At 43.6% G+C, this 18,318-nt stretch overlaps 1 protein-coding gene across 2 annotated transcripts; it reads left to right on the top strand.

Moving 5' to 3' along the window:
- Positions 1–11,012: 11,012 nt before the first annotated feature.
- TARDBP (TAR DNA binding protein) lies at positions 11,013–16,865 on the top strand. 2 transcript variants are annotated; one of them, XR_004254124.1, is made up of 7 exons: positions 11,013–11,076; positions 11,394–11,646; positions 12,373–12,536; positions 13,574–13,714; positions 14,387–14,557; positions 14,926–15,513; positions 16,023–16,865. XR_004254124.1 is itself a non-coding variant. In XM_032201531.1 (6 exons), the coding sequence occupies exons 2-6, from the start codon at positions 11,409–11,411 to the stop codon at positions 15,454–15,456; spliced, it is 1,245 nt and encodes a 414-aa protein (XP_032057422.1). In that variant the 5' UTR covers positions 11,013–11,076; positions 11,394–11,408; the 3' UTR covers positions 15,457–16,865. The 2 variants fall into 2 exon arrangements, 1 of the variants encoding a protein (XP_032057422.1); XM_032201531.1 differs by having other exon boundaries at positions 14,926–16,865.
- The last annotated feature ends 1,453 nt before the right edge of the window (positions 16,866–18,318 follow it).

Genomic DNA, 18,318 nt, shown 5'->3' with positions numbered 1-18,318 from the left:
CATTTCCAAGCCGGAAAGAGGCCATTTTATGAACCAGAAAGCATCCATTTTCTGCGTCAGTCCTGAGCCAGAGAGGCTAGTGTCTGAGTCAGTTCCAGGGGGAATGTTTGGCACTTTTCCAGGCTTGGGAGTGTTGCTATCACAGCAATTGTTTGGTGATGCCATCCCAATAAAGCTTCATTATGGTGTTCCTCTTTCTATAAACTTCAGTGCCCTCCAGTGTCCCCAGCAATCACTTATCTAATATTAGGATATTAAAAAATATGGAAAGATTTTAAAGAGACTTATTAAAATGCAATTAGCAGCGTGTACGACTTAAGCAGTGAGATTATTTTAAAAAACGACTTGATTGTGTGGAATGCCACGCACCTTACAGAGATAATAAAGCTGCCAATCAAGTCCATTTTCAAATTAGGAAATTTTCATTCTTTTTTTACAGCCCCCTAAGTGAATATTAAAACTGATTATTAACCTCAGAGTGTAGCAGCGGCCCCTAAGCCTGTAAGCTCAAAAAGAGAGGTTTCATAACTGTTGGTAGCCTGGGCTTCATTCCCCATTCGGACTGAGATCTCTGCTTATTTAAAGGGACCGTATTCAGCTTTGAATAAAGACATCTGAAAAGCCTGGATGAGACCCTTGTTTGGAAAGAGGCAAAGCTCCAGATCTTGACATTGCAACCTGGGACTCCAAAGCAAACTGCCCATAATGACCCTGCCTCGATATTGCACAGCAGAGTTTTGCCATCAATAAACTGCAGATAAGACTGCCCCCTCATGTCCAATCTGTGAATCCCACCAAATCGTAAAGCTCCTTGGCACGTAACCTTCATTTTGTTTAAAACATGCTGATTAAATGAATGCTGATGTGGGAACACATGCCTTTATCATACTGCTGTGCAGAGGTTCTCAGTGTATGTTATTACCTGCTATATGTAAAAACACATAATTTACCTTGCCTTTTTATTTTTTGTCCTGAGAGTCAATCAAGTGTGACAATTCCTGCTGTTTGACTTTGCTGGCACTTTTATTTCACCTATAAAGAAGATGATCTTTCTCTGGGAAATTAAGTCACATCACTGACATGTTACTCCTTTTGCAGTGCTTTACTCTGCTGTCAGAGTGGATTTATTGATGCTTCCTGGATTTCTCTCCTCAAGCTTGCAAACTGGAAATGATGAATTCTCTAGAAGCTAGCAAGCTGTTTCTTGGCTTGAATGCTTTATTTTGGGACAAATACAAAGATTCAAAGGGAGTGGCTGAGGAGGGGCTATTCACTGATTCAGACTCCAAAACAGGAGTATATTTAGCATGTCTTTAAATATATGCTTAAATTTACCTTTCCTGATCACTTTAGGACCACGCACGGACCTGAAGAATGTGCCAGGCTGCTCGCTGCTTTGTAAGAGTGACAGTCCAGACAATATCTAAACAGTGAGAATGTCACTGAGTTTGAAAGTATCTAGGATATAAGTTACTCGACTAGCACATATATCTTATGACCATAGCTCCCTCTGGAATTTAGCTATGGCACCTGGATCTATTTAAGATTTGTGTGGATTCTATCTACACATCTTTTCAAAGTAAATAATCTGCCTGGGTTGGATAATGGGGGTTAGGAGGATGACAAATTGGGTTAATAAAATGTCAGCGAGAGCCAGGTTTTAAGTCTGGAATGAGTCACAAGTGAAACAAGTTTAGTGGCCACAGTTCACCCTTGATCTTGAATTGGTATTTGTCTACATTGCTGAATAACCACATGTGATCCAGTATAATTCAGCATAACTGACAATCCAGCTTCAGCAATATTGTTGGGGTGGAGGAGGAGGAAAGATGTTATTGCCTCTTTAGAATCATGTCACTGTTAATAAATGCTGGAGAAACAGGAGCCGTAGGGATGGTGTTATACTTTTCAGGTTTCAGGGCTGAAAAGAAGCACCCCCAGCACACTGAATGTCTTGACTTACTGCTGAAGTTGGCAGTTTGCCTCTCTTCTACTCCCCATTGCCTGGAGCAAGCAAGTATTCTGATGAAGCAAGCTCACTGATGAAGCTGGTCTGTGTGGGGAATGTACGTGGAGTAGTTTAGTATGCTCATCAGGGTGAACTTAATATTGGTGATATTTTATGGGTCTGATGGCTAGAAGAGAAAGATACGTAGTCAGTTAGGATCGAGGTATACCAGTGAAGACATATGGAGGCTGAGGAAGGTATGCTGCAGGTGAATTAGTAGAATTCTGAAAATAAGTGTAATTTTTTGGCCATTTCTATAAACAACTATTTATTGCTAAGCAAATGTAATGGTGAGTGGAACCACACTGGCAATGACAAATAGAATTAAGAAGATGTAATGGACATATAATCTTTGGGTTCCTGAGATACTAAGTGTATGGTAATGCCAGCTCAGTAAATAACTCATATATTAACATATTCTAAAATTAGATCGAGAAAAAACAGCTTTCACAAATACTGAGATGATTCCTGGCAGAGAAGAAAGATTACTGAGAAGGTTTGAGTAAGTGCTGTGAATGGGTGACTGCCAGGCTGGGAAGCAAACCTCCAAAGGCACGAAGACTTCGTCCCAGAAGCTGTCTTGTGTTTCCTTGATTAGGTCAGCTTCAAGAAAAGCCTCACCGTGCATGCTGACAGAGCCAGACATGAAAAGACCATGCTGCACCTAACACAATCCTGCCAGCTTCAGCTGTGACAGCAGGAATTGCCCTGCAAGTCTGTACTCCAGAAACTCACAGCACGGTTATACAAATAGTGAAGAAGCAGCAGAAAGAATCACTACTGACATGTAGTGATTCAAAGACTTCATGATAAACGACTGAAAAACTAACCCTGCATTTTGTAGCAGCTTACTGGGACAGATAACTTTTGATCTAAGTATTCCTGAACATGGAAGAAGTGAAGAACTGGGTGATCCAGAGTCTGCTTCTTTGTTCTTCTCCCCTCCTAAAAATATACATGGAAAATCTGAAACAGAAATCTGGATTTTTCTTTGTTAGAAAAGGGGAGAGGGAAGAATATCTAAAGTACACCTTCACTACAAAAAAGCAGTTCCAAAACCTAGGATATTGCCATCTCCTCTGAGCTTTCCTAACCCAAGCTGTGTGTTGAATCCCTGCCTGACTCCTCCAGGTTCGCGTAGCTGCAGCTCAGCAGTCCCCTCCAGGTGTCAGCCTTGCACTTCACATGAGATTTCCTTCCCTCAGCCACATCTGGAATGATGTGCTAGGTTCAGTGGAGATTCCTGTTGAGATCAGCGGAGCTGTTAAAATATTAAATGTATTCCCTAACTTCATTTCAGGAAAAATGCTGAAATTGTTATTACAGCCCTGCTAGGCCTACCTCGCAACTGCAAAACCATCTCAATGCCACTGTGTAAGGGAGGGGATCTAAATGGGCCCATTAGCTTTCTACAGTATCTGCCAAGAGAGCTGTGAACATCTGCCAGCCCAGGCACGGTTCAGCAGCCAGGACTTTCGGTCTAATTTTTTTTTATTTTTTTTTAAGGATATAATGGACATGACTGTCCTTTCTTTGGCCTTAATTCCTAACCACTTCCCAAGATACTAAAAGCTTCTGCTCTCCTTTGCACTTTTGCACATAAATCAGAGCTGTGCTAACATTTTTCTGAATTGGATCTTGCAGGAGTAGAGCCACTGGAGGCTAGAATGAAGATGAGCACATGCAGGCCCACCACAGCATCTAAACCTGCTCTGACTTCAGGATTAAGATAATTGGCAGGGCTATTTAGGACTAGCATTGTGGGAAAGACATCAAATATGTAAATGGTGATTGTCAGACAGTTGTAGCTGTAGAATTGGGCAGATAGTCTGGATGTCAGAAGCGAGATTGCCTTCAGGATGTTGCTGAAGTTTATAATATCATTCAGAATTGCTACAAATCTTTAGGTAGTTCAAATTTGGGATGCCTTATTAAAAAGGCAGGAGTAGGCAATAATAGTGAAATCCTTAGGCAGTGAGAAGGAGTCATGGCAAAGCTTAGATATGTGGTATAGGTGGGGGAAGCCTGCAAGAATATGTTTGGTTCAAACTGAACTGTCTTTCAATTGAGTGGATAGAAATTAGAATCTCAACACAGTCTGCTAACTTAGTAGGTTTTGAGAAGACATCCGTGGATGAAAAACTGGGCTGAGTTCAGGTGTTTAATCCCTGTAGTGTAGGCTGCTGAAGAGCTACCATGTAGCACCAATTTTCAGTAACTACTGAACTGGGAAGGCTTCAAATACAGGCTACCAATGGGTCCAAAGGTCTGTGTCCTATTAACTGACATGACACAACCAGTAAAAGCTATAATGAATGTGGTTTCCCACAAGGTCTTTCAACAAGTCTGAGTGTCTCAAGGCTTTTACAGCTGTTAGGAGAAGGTTTGTCATGAGAGCACAGTTCTGGGTGTCACATGTCACCAGTTTTGCACTATGGACTTTCAGAATGACCTTGGGCAAACTGGCTTACCTCAGATTAACTGGTTGGGGTTGGATTAATTGTATTACAAATGTAACGATGCTAAAAAGACATGAAAAAACTCAGAAAGCAAAAGGTAGAAGTCTATCATCCCTGGCAGTTTCAACTGCACAAAAAGTCCATTTGGTCACATCTGGTTGATCAGTAGCTCTCACCACTCTCATCAGGAATGACTTTGTCTTCTACATGCATTAGTTCTCCCCTTTCCATAGCTGTCACCTATTTCTCATGTAAAGGTCTCGCTCTTCTTTCAAAATTACCTGTATTAAGGCAAATTATGTGTTCTCCTCCTCTCCTTGTTGAAAGTCATTTACATGAAGAATCACAGAACTGAGGTTATAGATACTGGGGGAGGGATGCAGAAATATAGCTAGGAGTGGAAATTTGGGTGGACCTCAATTTATGGTGGACAGCCAAAGAACAAATGTTTGATGTCACAGTAAATCACTTATATTGCAAATGATTTAAAATAATGAAAACCCATATGCATTAAATTTTGCCCTGTACATCCATTTGACGTATTTTAAGTAGACAAAAGATAGATTTTACATAAATCTTCAGCAAATGTACTTCAAAAAATATCACCAAGCAGGCAGTACAACCAAACCATTTTAAAAACAGTCTTTGTCTTACAGTTGAGCTCTTGCTTCAGTGTGCATGGTTCAGAAACAGCAAGAAAAAATACCCTGCCTTTCTGCCCACCCCTTAAGATAAAAGAAAAAAAAAAAAAGGGAAAAAAAAAAAAAAAAGGAAAATGCTACAAAATAGCTTTTAAATAAACTCTTCCAAAGTTGCCCTTCACATTATTCCAGATCTTACAGGAACAGTAGCTACAGCTTCCCCAAGCCACCTATGGCTTTGCCTTTGGAGGATTCTATTTCTACCTTCCAGTGTAAATGCTAATGTTTGTATTCAATATTTAGGGTCTCTGTCATACACCAACAATTGCAATTTTAAGGACCTGAAGCTAGCTCTCACAGCTCCCCATCTGTGGATTTAGTGCTTTGGTTTATGATAATATGTTTTGATGGAAGTTCCACTCCTGTGCTGGGAGTTACTAGAAAATCTAGAGGGGGGGGGAAGAAAAAAAAAATCTCTGAATCCCAGCTCCAGTATACTGTAAAAGACAACAAATTCCTTTGGAAGATACCTGCCACATCTTCACCAGGAACTTAGCTCTGGGAACTGACTAGCTTCCTCTGAGAATCACGGGTGGAAAATCTTCCCAGGCTCTGCTGTGGATGGTCCAGAAAGACTAGGGAGGTGACTTGCAGATGGTGTGATGTGACTCTGCCAAACAAAACAGAATGAAGTTAATTTTTGCATTCTCTGTGTACAAGATGCAAACATTTGGCAGTTCCCACAGGTACCAATCAAACAAGATGGTGAAGATGTCAGATACTACCTGGTGCTGTGCTTTGAACCTTGATTTTCAGCTTCTAAAGGCAAGACTCCTGTATATAATCACAATGACAAACTCCACTAACTTAAATCCTCCAAGTATGCCGTGTCTGCTCCTAATTCTGCGAGCTAAAACAAGTGGGTGATATTTTATGCTAGCCTTGCTCTGCCTGTATATTAGCTGGCATTTTTCTGGGAGCCTAGAGCACAAAATCAGGGAAAGCATTTCCTGAGAGCACTGCTCTGGCATTACCGTGGGTTACTTTTGCCTTAATAGGCAAGAATTAGTAACCGCGTCAGCAGGAGCCGTAAGAAAAAGCTCCAGCACTGCTGCTTGCTCGCTGCAACAAGAAGGCCATTTGTGCACAGCCAACAGAAGCACCACTCCTGCTTCCATGGCTTCCACCTGCTTTCTGAAGCTATTTGCAGCTCCGGAGCAAAGGCAGCCGTCAGCACCCACTTGCCACCAGTACCCCTGGGAGCTCAGAGGGTCTTTTGTCACCAGTGCTAGGTCCCAACTACCACACAGTGATTTTCCTCCCTCACAGAGCTCCCAGCCAGGTGCACCCCTCTGTATGCCATGGGGCACCACCACACCTGGGTGGCTGACCCCAGCTGCTTCCAAGACACAACCACATCGATCTAGTCAGCCCCTCTCTCAGATACCTTCACTGCCTATTTGGATTGTTTCTTCCTCCACTAACACTCAAAGTCTGGTGGTAAAACAAGACACAGCAGTGACTCTACGTAGGGTTTCAGTTAGGGAAATATGGACAAAGGGTTTTTTTTTGTTTGTTTGTTTGTTTGTTTGTTTTGGTGGTGGTGGTGGTGGTGGTGGTTTTTTTGTTGTTGTTTTGTTTTGTTTTTCTTTCTTTCTTTCAAAACTACTACTAGTGCTGAAAGGACCCAGGCTGATGGGCACTGAGTCCTTCTAGGTCTCTACAAGAGTTGAGCATATAAAAAAAAAAATCTGACTTCAACTGCATTTGCTGTGTGCTTAAAAAAAAAAAAAAATCAGTTTTAATCAGTTTTGGGAGAATTAAGTAAATAAGGACATAAAATAAGGAAGGAGGAAACCCTGCCCCTTTAAGGAACAGGACTAAACCATTAAAATTGAGGTAATTGAAATCATGGCTTTTTAGGATCATGGGAAAAATTGCCTGAAATGTGTCAGGCACTGTAATGAAGTCTCAGAAGCTGCTTTAACTAAAGGGATTAGGAGGAGCGTTGCTGTGAGAACAATGGACTAAGTGATCTTTCCAGGTACTTTACATGGGCGGAAGCTGCTTGTTTTGTTTAACAGAAGCCTTTCTGTAAGTAGTTGTTTTAGGCAGCTAGGTATTAGTAAATTTTTACATTGATAACTTGCAAATGAACTGAGTTGAATAATGTTTGTGATCTCCTTTGTAAAACTACTGCAAAGCTGATGTGAGATTGGGTTCAGCATTTAAGGCTTAAAGAAAAAAAAAAAAAAGTGAAGACTAACAAACACTTTAATGTTTTAACAACCCCTCAGGGACAGGGAGTGATTTAACACCACCACAGTGGGTTTGTGATGGTGGGACTGTTCCTGCCTGCTGGGAGCTGGAGAGGAGGCAGAACATCAGCAGCCTGGTAGCAGGGGCTGGGACTGGTGTGCTTTTGGCTCTGTAAGGTATGGCTCTGTGTCTTCTCTGCATGGAGAGACAAAAAAAAAAAAAGGTCTGGTGAGATGGATAATCCGTACTGGGGAGCTCACAGTTAACGTTCTTGATTGCTTTTATTCCATATGCTTATTTCATTCTCCTTTGCTTGTGTGTGGAAAGTTCTACTTATGGTAGGCATTTCTGGGGAAGGGAGGAAGTAATTATTGCAAATGTCCTTGTGGTGACAGCTTTTTCCGAGGAAGATCAGTATTGTAAAACACTGCTCTCTCTTTTGCATGTGTGTGAACGGATTTTCAACTGTAGCTAGGAAAATGAAATACTACTGATCCTGTTCCTTCAGGGGAATGGTATCTGTGATATACAGCCTGTTTAACTGGAGGCTCAAATGGCTTTAAATGACAAAAAGAAATACGTAACCGAAGGGTGACCTGCTCCTTTCAGTTACTACATCCAGGGTGGGCTCTACTTGGTGCACATGGCAGAGAGGACACTGCTTATGAAGGAGCAGGGGAAGGCTGATTAAAGGATGCAGGCTGCTTACAGGCATGTCCTTGGGATAGTGACAATATAGCTCTCTTTCTTTTTTTCTCACTAAACGTATGTAGAATGAGAACCATCACAGAGAATGCAATGTTTCTAAGTTGCTCAGACTTTTCTGCAGAGAATGCTTGTTTTGTGCCCGGAGAGGCGTAAATGTGATCATCATCCTTCCACTCAGAGCAAAGCAGGAGATACTTGATGTGAAGAAGAGATTCCCACTGAGTAAGGGTGAGAGATGCAGCTTATAAACTATTGGCAAAGCCAGGCTAGGTTCTTTAAATCTTTTTTTACTGATCTAACTAAAATTAGAAATAGGCCCGAGCACTCCCTGTTTATCAGTACCCGTTTTGTTGGTTTGTCTCTTCCTTTTATCATGAGGTTATATTTAGATGCCCATTGATGTTCCACCCCAAGTGCTTTGGGGAGAGTGAACAGCTGATCATTACACTCAGTTTGCTTGTACCCATGAGCACGCTTAACCTAGAGCAGCAAATAGTTATTGTATTGCATTTTGTTTTGTGCCTGTGGGCACACTTAACTCAATATACATGATGGCGAGTACCACGGTATTGCATTTGTCTGCACCCATGGGCACTGTGAATTGCCAGTGTGAGAGAACTGGTGAATTAACTAGCTGCGTGCCCACTGGTGTAGTTACTTCAAGAGCAATACTACTGCTAATTGCTTAACTTAAATCTAATCATAAAGCTAAGCAACAGAAGGAAAGCACTGTAAGAATCCCAGTTTTTACAGTAAATGGATAGTCACATTTGTTTAATTTTAAGCTTGTTTGTAGCAAAAACTGAGGAACAAGCTCCAGAGGCAACAGTCTCTGTGAGTAATTACCCTCCTTCCCCTGCCTGTATTACAGGCAGCAAGCTGCATCGAGCTCATTGCTCTCTCCAGGCTCCTGCCTGCACAGAATCTAGTTCAGAGTTGATGCTTATTCTGCTCATTAATGAAATTACCACCAGATGATTTGTTAGATAGAGGTCACTTTGGCTGAATGCCATGACAACCTCTTCAAATAGCATGATTGCTAAACTATAGCTTTGACTTGAAATAGTGCAGTAGGTAATGTTGACATGCTGCAATTACACTCAGTCCTCACAACGTGTTCAAACAACGCCGGCTGCCTCCGTGCTGACTTGGCAGCGCCAGAACTGGGTTTGGGATGTGTATTGTGGATAGCTAGAAAATGTAGGAATTTCTCCTGCTTAGGTGGAGCACAAGCTTATCTTGTTAGCCTGTGTATTGTTGGGTCCTCTTAGAACTCTAGTGGGAAAGGGTAATTAAATAAGGCTGAGACTAAGGTAACGAGGGCATAGATGAGCTAGGTTTCAGTGGTGCTGCAGCCTACTTTTCCAAGAAATCTTCAGTGGGAATCTGAAATACTCAGGAGTTCTGTATAGATTGATGCAAGGGACTGGATTAGCCTTTCTTAGCAGTAGGGTCTCTATCTTTACCAATAAGATTTCTTATTTCTATTTTTTAGGAGCAACGCAAGGAAGGTCACATACCCCACATGTGGACTGGAGGAGTGGCACAAGGGACCAGGTGGGAAGCCAGGAGGTGTAAGGTGGTGGTGGAATTATTTTCATAAAGGTGGCATGGCGTAGCCCACTGGTTAGGTCCCAGTGCTGAGCTGGTTGGAGTAAGCCCTGCAGTACACTCTTCTCTCACCCGATGGTGATGGCAGGCAGGACTTCACAATCCTGCCACCAACCACCCTGGGTGGCTTCCCGTTCGTATCTTGAAGCAGGAACGGGTTGTGTTACAGATGTCTCTGCTGTAACTTGCAACTAATGTGACTGATTAATGGACCAGATATGCTTATTTAGTGAAGTATCAGAATAAAATAATTTGGAGATGTGAAATGGCAATTATCCAGACATGAAGTATTTAGAACTGTAGAATAGCTACCAATTTGTAGCTTTACGGTGTTATCGCTGTGAAGTACACAACTGTGGAGTTTATCTTGAGGATTATGGTACCAAAAACAGATCAGTCTTATAAAAGGAACCAGGCCAGGTGGCAATCACCATGTTCCTGGCACCTTTCTCTCTCAGGTGGCTGTTCTGCACCACCTGTATGGAGCAGATCAGGGTCAGCCCTGCAGCCTAGCTGGCAGCTGTGACTGCAGCTTGGGAAAACGCGCAGCTGGCTCTTCTCACGGCTTTTATAAGTGTCAGAAAAGTGGCATGAGTGTGCCTTGGCCATTGGAGTTCCTAAATTTGATAGTTTGTATATTGAGGTTTAACTGCTGAGCCTCTCCATTAAGCGAGGAGATTCTGTCTGGCACTAAGTCGTGCTATGGCAAACCTTAAGTACTAAAGGACAGCGTTAAAACTCCTACACCTTTCTTTAAAAACTTCCACCACTCCCAAAAACTATTTTACCTCAGGCCATAGCAGGACGCCGCTCTGACCCCACCGCTTCCCCCGTCCGGGGGAGGGAGGCGAGAACAAATCACCTGGGGGGATTGATTAACGAATTCTGAGCACGGAACCGAGCTGCCGCCGGCCGGCCTGGCTAAGGCAGCTCCTCACAGGGCGGGCAGGAGGGCGCCTCAGGGGGGTGGCCCGGCCGCCATGGGGGCTGTGAGGGGGCTCTGAGGCGGCCGCCGCCCCTTCCCGTAGCCCCGCGCGCGACGCAGGCGCGGCCCGGGCCGTACCACCGGTGCCTCGCGGGGAGGGGCAGCACTACCGGCAGCCGCCCCTTCTCCGTTTGCTGCCGCCGCCCCGGCTCCGTTGTCTGCCGTTTCAGATGGAGCCGAGCCGAGCCGCAGCCCCGGTCCCGTAGCGCTCCCCGCAGCCAGGCGTGCCCCCGCCGCGCTGTTTCTCTCCCCCTCTTACCCCCCCCGGTGCTGCGGGTGGTTCGCCCCGCGGCCCGGCCCGGCCTCTGAGGGGGGCCGCGGCCGCCATTTTGTGCGGCGGCAGCGGAGGGCGGCGGGGCGCTGCGCGGCACAGGGCTCCCGGAGACGCCGCTCCCTTCGTGCCCGGTGAGCAGCAGCGAGCGCTCGGGGGTCCCCTCGCTTCGAGGCTGCCGGCAGGCGGGGCGCTGGAGGGCTCGGGGGCTCCCCTCAGCCCTTCCCCGGCGGCTGGGCCCGGCCCCGGGCCTTGGGGGAAGTTTCGCCGGGCCCCTGCAGCCGCCGCCGTGGGGCCTGGGTACGGCGGGGCCAGGGCCGAGAGCGGGGGCCGAGGGCGTCCCGTGGGAAACACGGGGGGGGTGGCACCGTGAGGGCAGAACGGGGAGCGCCACGGGACGCTGAGGGCGGTCGCTTATGGCTCTTCCCCCCCCCCCCCTTGCACGCCGCAGTGAGTCCCCGCGAAGATGTCGGAGTATATCCGGGTGACGGAGGATGAGAACGACGAGCCCATCGAGATCCCCTCGGAGGACGACGGCACCGTGCTGCTGTCCACCGTCACGGCACAGTTCCCCGGGGCCTGCGGGCTGCGCTACAGGAACCCGGTGTCGCAGTGCATGAGGGGCGTCCGGCTGGTCGAGGGGATCCTGCACGCCCCAGAGGCGGGCTGGGGGAACCTGGTCTATGTCGTTAATTACCCCAAAGGTTTGTCAGTGCTCCTTCAGGCTTTGGGGCGAGCGTACGGTTGTAGTGAAGAGGTCCACGTGCGCTGCTGCTAATGTAACATGGCAGCGGCTGCTTTGAAACCTGATTTACAGAAGTGCCGTGACTTTAATCACGTGTCTGTCCTGCAGAGTAAAGTTGACTCCACTGAGTTTTCAGATGTGCAGTAGTCTTTTTAATTCTCTAGCTGCGGAGGCACTATCGTAACAAAGTTGTGCATTATCTTTGAAAGAGTTTGCAGTCTAATACAGACTTTCTGAAGACTGCTGTGTACTCACAGGTAGGGCCTCTCTTCAAGCCATGATTTGGTCAGAGGTACTTTTTGAAAGACGCTCAGGAGAAGAGCAGCCTGACACATGCACATACATTCCCTCCAAAAATTTATTTTAAAGTTCTTGTTTCAAACACTTGACTTGTCCATGTCCTTGTAGGACTCTGAGTGTTACTGGATGGTACTTTAGTAAAATAACACAAACTCAGGTTACATTTTTGAGGAGGAATTAAATGTAGACTGTTCTTTTTTTTTTCTCTTAATACTTGCAGACAGTTGGCTATGGATCATCATAATAAGCACCAGCAGCAAGCACTTGTTTATCTAGCCTGCTTTTTCTCATTGTAGTCTATGGTTTTATACCGTGCTGTTCATAATTAGTGGAAGCAATTTCCAGACTTAGGAGGATGCTTTCTAATGAACATCTTTATATTCAGATAATAAGAGAAAAATGGATGAAACAGATGCATCGTCAGCCGTGAAAGTAAAACGAGCAGTACAGAAGACTTCAGATTTGATAGTCCTAGGTTTACCCTGGAAAACCACTGAGCAAGACTTAAAGGAATACTTCAGTACGTTTGGAGAAGTTCTCATGGTGCAGGTAAAATCCTTTTGCAGTTCAAGTAAGGAGGGATGTTATTCAGAAAGGAGTCCTCAGATGAAGCCAGTGGAAAGAAATGGAGTCATGTAATTTCAGAGCAGATCTGAAGCAGCGTGTCTGTTCCTAGGCGGTGTTTTGTTCCATGAGCTTTGTAGCTGCAGGCTTGCGTAGGTACAGAGACAGGAGTCTTTGGAAGTGGTAATTCATGCAGGTGGACTTAATGGTACGGGGTTTTTTATGAGCTCTTTAATTTATATTAGTTATTAATTGTTGCAGCTAAATATGTGTGTGTTTATATGTATCTGTTAAGGAACTGGAGATTGTTGTGATGGGAGCGTTTACAAGCCTGATAAACTTTCAAACAGAACTTTTTAATAAACTCATTCAGGAACAGCACGTTCCAAGCAGGTGGCTACTCCTGTGTTAGCACTACTTTGTTAGCACGAGACAAGCTTGCTGCAGTTTTCTTGTCTTCTCTTTTCATGCGGGATATTTTTATCCTCACAAAAGGGGGGATCTCACCTGACCCCGGGACACTCAGTTTGTTCTTTATGTTCTGTACCTTTTGTTACAGCCATGTAACAAAAAAGCCTTTTGTGCAGCCATGCCTGTTTACCCCTTTGGCAGTTGCACTGCTCAAACAGAACATTTGGCAATGCTGTTGCAATGCTACAAAATATTTGTATCCTGTTCTGGGTTATGTTGTTTTAGTATGCTAATATTTGGGCTCAAAGCAACTGGAATAAATTTAAAGTTGTAGGCATCACAGGCCTCTGCTGAGACTACAGAGCTTTAGAGTTAGTTCACTAGGAACAGGTAGGGGGATTGGACTAGATATTCTTTCAGGGTCCCCAACATTCTGTGATGCTTTGCATGCAAGGGGGTAATCAAAACTTTGTATGTACTCTTTCCTGGTGATCTTAGTATCAAGGGTGATAGAGGAGATGACTCATAAATAGTTTGACTGTTATGTCACAAATACAAGCACACTACTGTGTTCTTTTTAAAAGTCTGCTTTTTTTTTTTTTTAATCTTAGGTTAAGAAGGATATTAAAACTGGTCACTCAAAAGGTTTTGGTTTTGTTCGGTTTACGGATTATGAAACCCAGGTGAAAGTAATGTCTCAGCGACACATGATAGATGGAAGATGGTGTGACTGTAAGCTTCCCAATTCGAAGGTACTTTCATGTTGCCAATTTTATTTTATCAAACGTTCACAAGTACACTTTTTTTTTTTTTTAGCAACTGTGTTAAGTGAGCAGATGAACAGATTAACCATCCCTTCTTGGATGTGACTTTTGAGTCTGTGAATAGACAGGACAGGTGAGAGTAGGGAAAGAAAATAACGAGGACGTGGGTGGACAGGGAGTGAAAAGCAGTGTTGGGGAAATAGTTACATCAGGGAACTGAGTACGGATAGAAACCTGAAAATAACATGTTTTACCATCGAGCAGGACCTGTTTAACTTGTCTGCTGTGTGAATAAATGGAGAATAAAGGAGGCAGAATGTACAACTTAGGAAAGGTCAGAATGAGCCTTTTGTTGAATTGGGAACCAAATCCAAAGCTTCTGTTTGTGTATTTCCTGTGTGTATACGCAGTTGCATACAGCAGAATGACGTGTCCTGCACTGGCTTTGTCACTGTCCTTAACTGGAAACAAGGGTAGCAACAGTTGATCTGCACCAGGGTGCAGAGTGTACTCTCTGAACAGAACGTCTTAAGTCTTAAACTTCCAAACTTCCTTGTCAGTCTGTAGGACAGGCTAGATTAAAAGGGGCCCTTATGGGAAAGTTGCTCAATTCTCGAGTAATTGTGAGTTTTGTTAATTGCTCTTTTCAATTCTCTTCAGCAAAGTCCTGACGAACCTTTGCGCAGCAGAAAAGTGTTCGTTGGGCGCTGCACTGATGACATGACAGCAGATGATCTCCGGCAGTTCTTTGCTCAGTATGGAGAAGTGGTAGATGTCTTCATTCCTAAACCCTTCCGAGCTTTTGCTTTTGTTACGTTTGCAGATGATCAGGTAAGTTAAAATATTTTAACCTCAAATTCAGGCAACCTGTGTTTCAGCTTGATAGTGTGTTTGTATCTGGAATGCCACATGAAACATTTGTCCACTGCCTCATTAATTCCAGTGGTGTTAGCTTGACTTGATCTACGGCATTATGTAGGGTTACTCAGATGCTTTTGGACAGACTGATTGTACTCTGCACTTAGTGCAGTAGCAAGTGTGAAGATAAAACACCTCAAATTGGATTAAGTATACGTACACTTCTTTTGCAGGTTAAATATCTGCTCAGAATCTTGTGGGCTTTTTTTGTCTTATACTGCTGATAGTTTTTTAAATCAAAAAGAATAACCTATATTTAATTAATCCCTTATTTCTTATAGGTTGCCCAATCTCTTTGTGGAGAGGACTTGATCATTAAAGGAATCAGCGTACATATATCCAATGCTGAACCTAAGCACAATAGCAATAGACAGTTAGAGAGAGGTGGAAGATTTGGTGGTAATCCGGGAGGCTTTGGGAATCAGGGGGGGTTTGGCAACAGCAGGGGAGGCGGGGGAGGGCTGGGTAACAACCAGGGCAGTAACATGGGTGGGGGAATGAACTTCGGAGCCTTTAGCATCAACCCTGCCATGATGGCAGCAGCGCAGGCAGCCCTGCAGAGCAGCTGGGGAATGATGGGCATGCTGGCCAGCCAGCAGAACCAGTCAGGGCCGTCGGGAAACAACCAGCCTCAAGGCAACATGCAGCGGGAGCAGAACCAGGGGTTTAGTTCAGGAAATAACTCTTACGGCGGTTCCAACTCGGGAGCGGCAATAGGCTGGGGCTCGGCCTCGAACGCGGGCTCCAGCAGTGGGTTTAACGGAGGCTTTGGTTCAAGCATGGATTCCAAATCGTCAGGCTGGGGAATGTAGACGCAGTGGGCTCTGATACTGACTCTATGGTGGGAAGTCAAATTTTTCTAACTCATGGTAAGTATACTGTAAATTACATATATACTAAAGTTTTCCAAATCAATTTGTTCAATGTGCAGTATATTCAGCAGTATTTTTGACATTTTTCTTTTGTAAAAAAAAAAAAAGAAGAAGAAGAAAGGTAAAAGGAATTTTATAAGTTTTGTTACTTAACTTGTTGGAATACTGAATGTTTGGAAGTGGACTGCTGTTTGCCTGATAGGTAAACTAACACTACAATCAATAGGAAAGGTTTCTCCTGTAGTACTTTATCCCTTGTTTCCCGGCTACCTGAATTCTTTGCATGTTCAAAATGGAAACCATTGGTCAGAAACAGCATTCTCTCCCTCTTGTTTTTAATTTGCTCCCACCATAAGAATCTCCAAGTGCCCCAACTGGAGAACACAGTGTCGTTTTTCTGTTTTGTTTGTTGGTTGTTTTGTTGTTTTTTTTTTTTTTTTTTTTTTTTAACACTGTCTCCCCTCCATACTAAAGTACGATATGAAGGCTTCATTTAATCTCCGCAGTTCATCTCATTTCAAATGTGTATGGAAGAAGCACTTCATTGAAAGCAGTGCTGTAAATATTCTGCCTTAGGAATACTTCTGTCTACATGCTTTCTCATCCAAGAATACTTCATCACACTGCACATGCTGCGTCTTAGACGGTGGGTGTTCCATTTTTATCCGCTACTCTTTATTTCATGGAGTCGTATCAACGCTATGAACGCAAGGCTGTGAGATGGAACCAGAAGGCTGTTTGAACTTTTGAAACCTTGTGTGGGATTGATGGTGGTGCCGAGGCATGAGAGGGCTGGTATGTGCGAGATAAAGGAGAGAGCGCATGCAGAGACCTGGTGGTGCATTATGGGATTTTATTTTACTTGGCGAGATGTCTCTCAATCCTGTGGCTTTGGTGAGAGAGTGTGCAGAGAGCAATGATAGCAAATAAAGTACGAGTGTTTATTGCATTCAAAGGACATCCACATGTGGAAGACTTTAAGTGGGTTTTATACCTAGTTAATCAATTAGTTGAATGTGTTTATGTGAAACGAATATTTGTATTTTTTTTCCCTTATGTCAACTGCTGTGAATGCTGTATGGTGTGTGTTTTTTTTCTGTTAATGATTTGTAAGTGTGGTAATGTGAATTGAAGATGATGGGGTTTGCGATGAGAACATTGAGCTTGTGGTGTGCTTTGCAGTAGCTCATGCAGCAGAGATCACTAGCGAGCTCAGTGTGCCTCTTCAGGGTGGAAGCTCCACTGTGTAAGATATCCATAAGAATGCTGTTTGCTGCAGTTTCGTGTTTGGATGCTTTTTATAAGATTTGTCACTGTAGGAAATTCTTAAATAAAACTGATTTAAGTAATATGTGTCTTTGTTTTGCAGCCCTGAATGCAAAGAATTCATAGCAGTTAATTAATTTTACTCTTTTGAGATGAACTTCTGTAAAGTTTTTTTTTTTGCAGTAATTCGGTTTGTTTCAGATAAGCATGCTCTAAAAGTTGACAAGTCAAATGGAGCCACCACTCATCACGTATCGATACCTGACACCCAACCTTAAGCCATTGTATTTTTGCATTGTTCAGTGATGCGTATATATCTAAAATCCAGTTCCCACAAGTTTGGGTGTCTGCACCTAGAATGGTAAGCAGTTCCCTCCAGATTGCATCTATACCAAGGAAAGTTATTTTTTCAGGAGTTGGCGTGTGGGGGGGTTCATGAGAAGTCTGGAGGGGGGACAAACACTGTCAGCTGTATTTCTGTCTGTGGCATCTCCTTTGGGGATGCAGGCTTTTAACCTGTATTTTTAGACCAGCCCCCTTGATGGGAAGTAGGGTTCTGCAACACTTCTAGCTCAGAAGAAAGCTCTAAATTCATTTTTAAAACTAGTCACAGAAAAGACTTCCCAGCTGAATAAAGCATTAGATGAATGTATGTGGATTTTGTCAGAAGTCTTATCTGGAAAACAATGTTTACTACAAGTGCAAAAGCGCCAACAAGAAGCAGATTCTTAACAAAGAGCAGGATGTTTCAGGGGAAATTGTTGGAAAATTATTTCCACGGGTGGCAGGAGCTTGAGGAACTGTTTAACCTACTTGCACTTGAAGCCCACTGAAGATTGATCCATATTCTTATACAGTGTACTGCTGCGCTGTAGCTATATAGCTATTCTGAGTATGGATTTACTCAGGTTTTTAACCTCTTTAGGTTTTCAAGTTACATCTCAATTACTGAATATTATACTGAGGTTTGTGAATAGACCTCTAGTTGTGAATAGACGAGCTAAACAGCTGATAAAACTGCACTACTCTTAGAAAACTGCACTACTCTTAGTTTTCCACTCGAATTGCAGTATTAAATCATCTAGGTCTCAATGTACATTTTAAAGGGGGGTTGGCAAACACTCAGGCTGAAAATTAGTCCCGGGCTTGTTGTTCATATCCCACTGCAAAAAGTTGCTTAGATCTTTTTTTTTTTTTTTTTTTTTTTTTTCTGCACTTAAGTCAGAATAATCTCCAAACTCTGTACCATTGTGAATTTTGCATTTTAGCACTTGCACTATTACCAGCTACTTCTGCTGAGTAACACTTAAAAATGGTATTCTTGGACCTCCAAAGACTAACTGTGACAGCCCTGCAAGGAACTGTATGGTAAGTTTTTGTGATTAGCATGGCTTTAATTTTGTTTAACTTGTTTAAGTCCAGGTCTAGGTTTTAGCAAATGGGTTGGCAGCATTAAGTCTTTGCTAATAATCTTAGCCTTCCCTGACCCTCAAACAAAATCTCTGAAAGTTTTAGAAGAGTTTTCAAGTTTTAGTA

The sequence above is a fragment of the Aythya fuligula genome, chromosome 21 (assembly GCF_009819795.1).
Source record: "Aythya fuligula isolate bAytFul2 chromosome 21, bAytFul2.pri, whole genome shotgun sequence".
In the NCBI taxonomy this organism is placed as follows: domain Eukaryota; kingdom Metazoa; phylum Chordata; class Aves; order Anseriformes; family Anatidae; genus Aythya; species Aythya fuligula.
The sequence above is the reverse complement of the archived record's forward strand: the minus strand, read 5'-3'. Positions and strand labels throughout refer to the sequence as shown.

What these genes read in the sequence shown, in the direction of transcription:
- TARDBP (XM_032201531.1), top strand. Translation starts at nt 11,409, where the DNA reads ATGTCGGAGTATATCCGGGTGACGGAGGATGAGAACGACGAGCCCATC. An exon ending in TGTCGTTAATTACCCCAAAG is followed by an intron (nt 11,647 to 12,372) that starts GTTTGTCAGTGC and finishes CTTTATATTCAG; the next exon opens with ATAATAAGAGAAAAATGGAT. An exon ending in GTAAGCTTCCCAATTCGAAG is followed by an intron (nt 13,715 to 14,386) that starts GTACTTTCATGT and finishes AATTCTCTTCAG; the next exon opens with CAAAGTCCTGACGAACCTTT.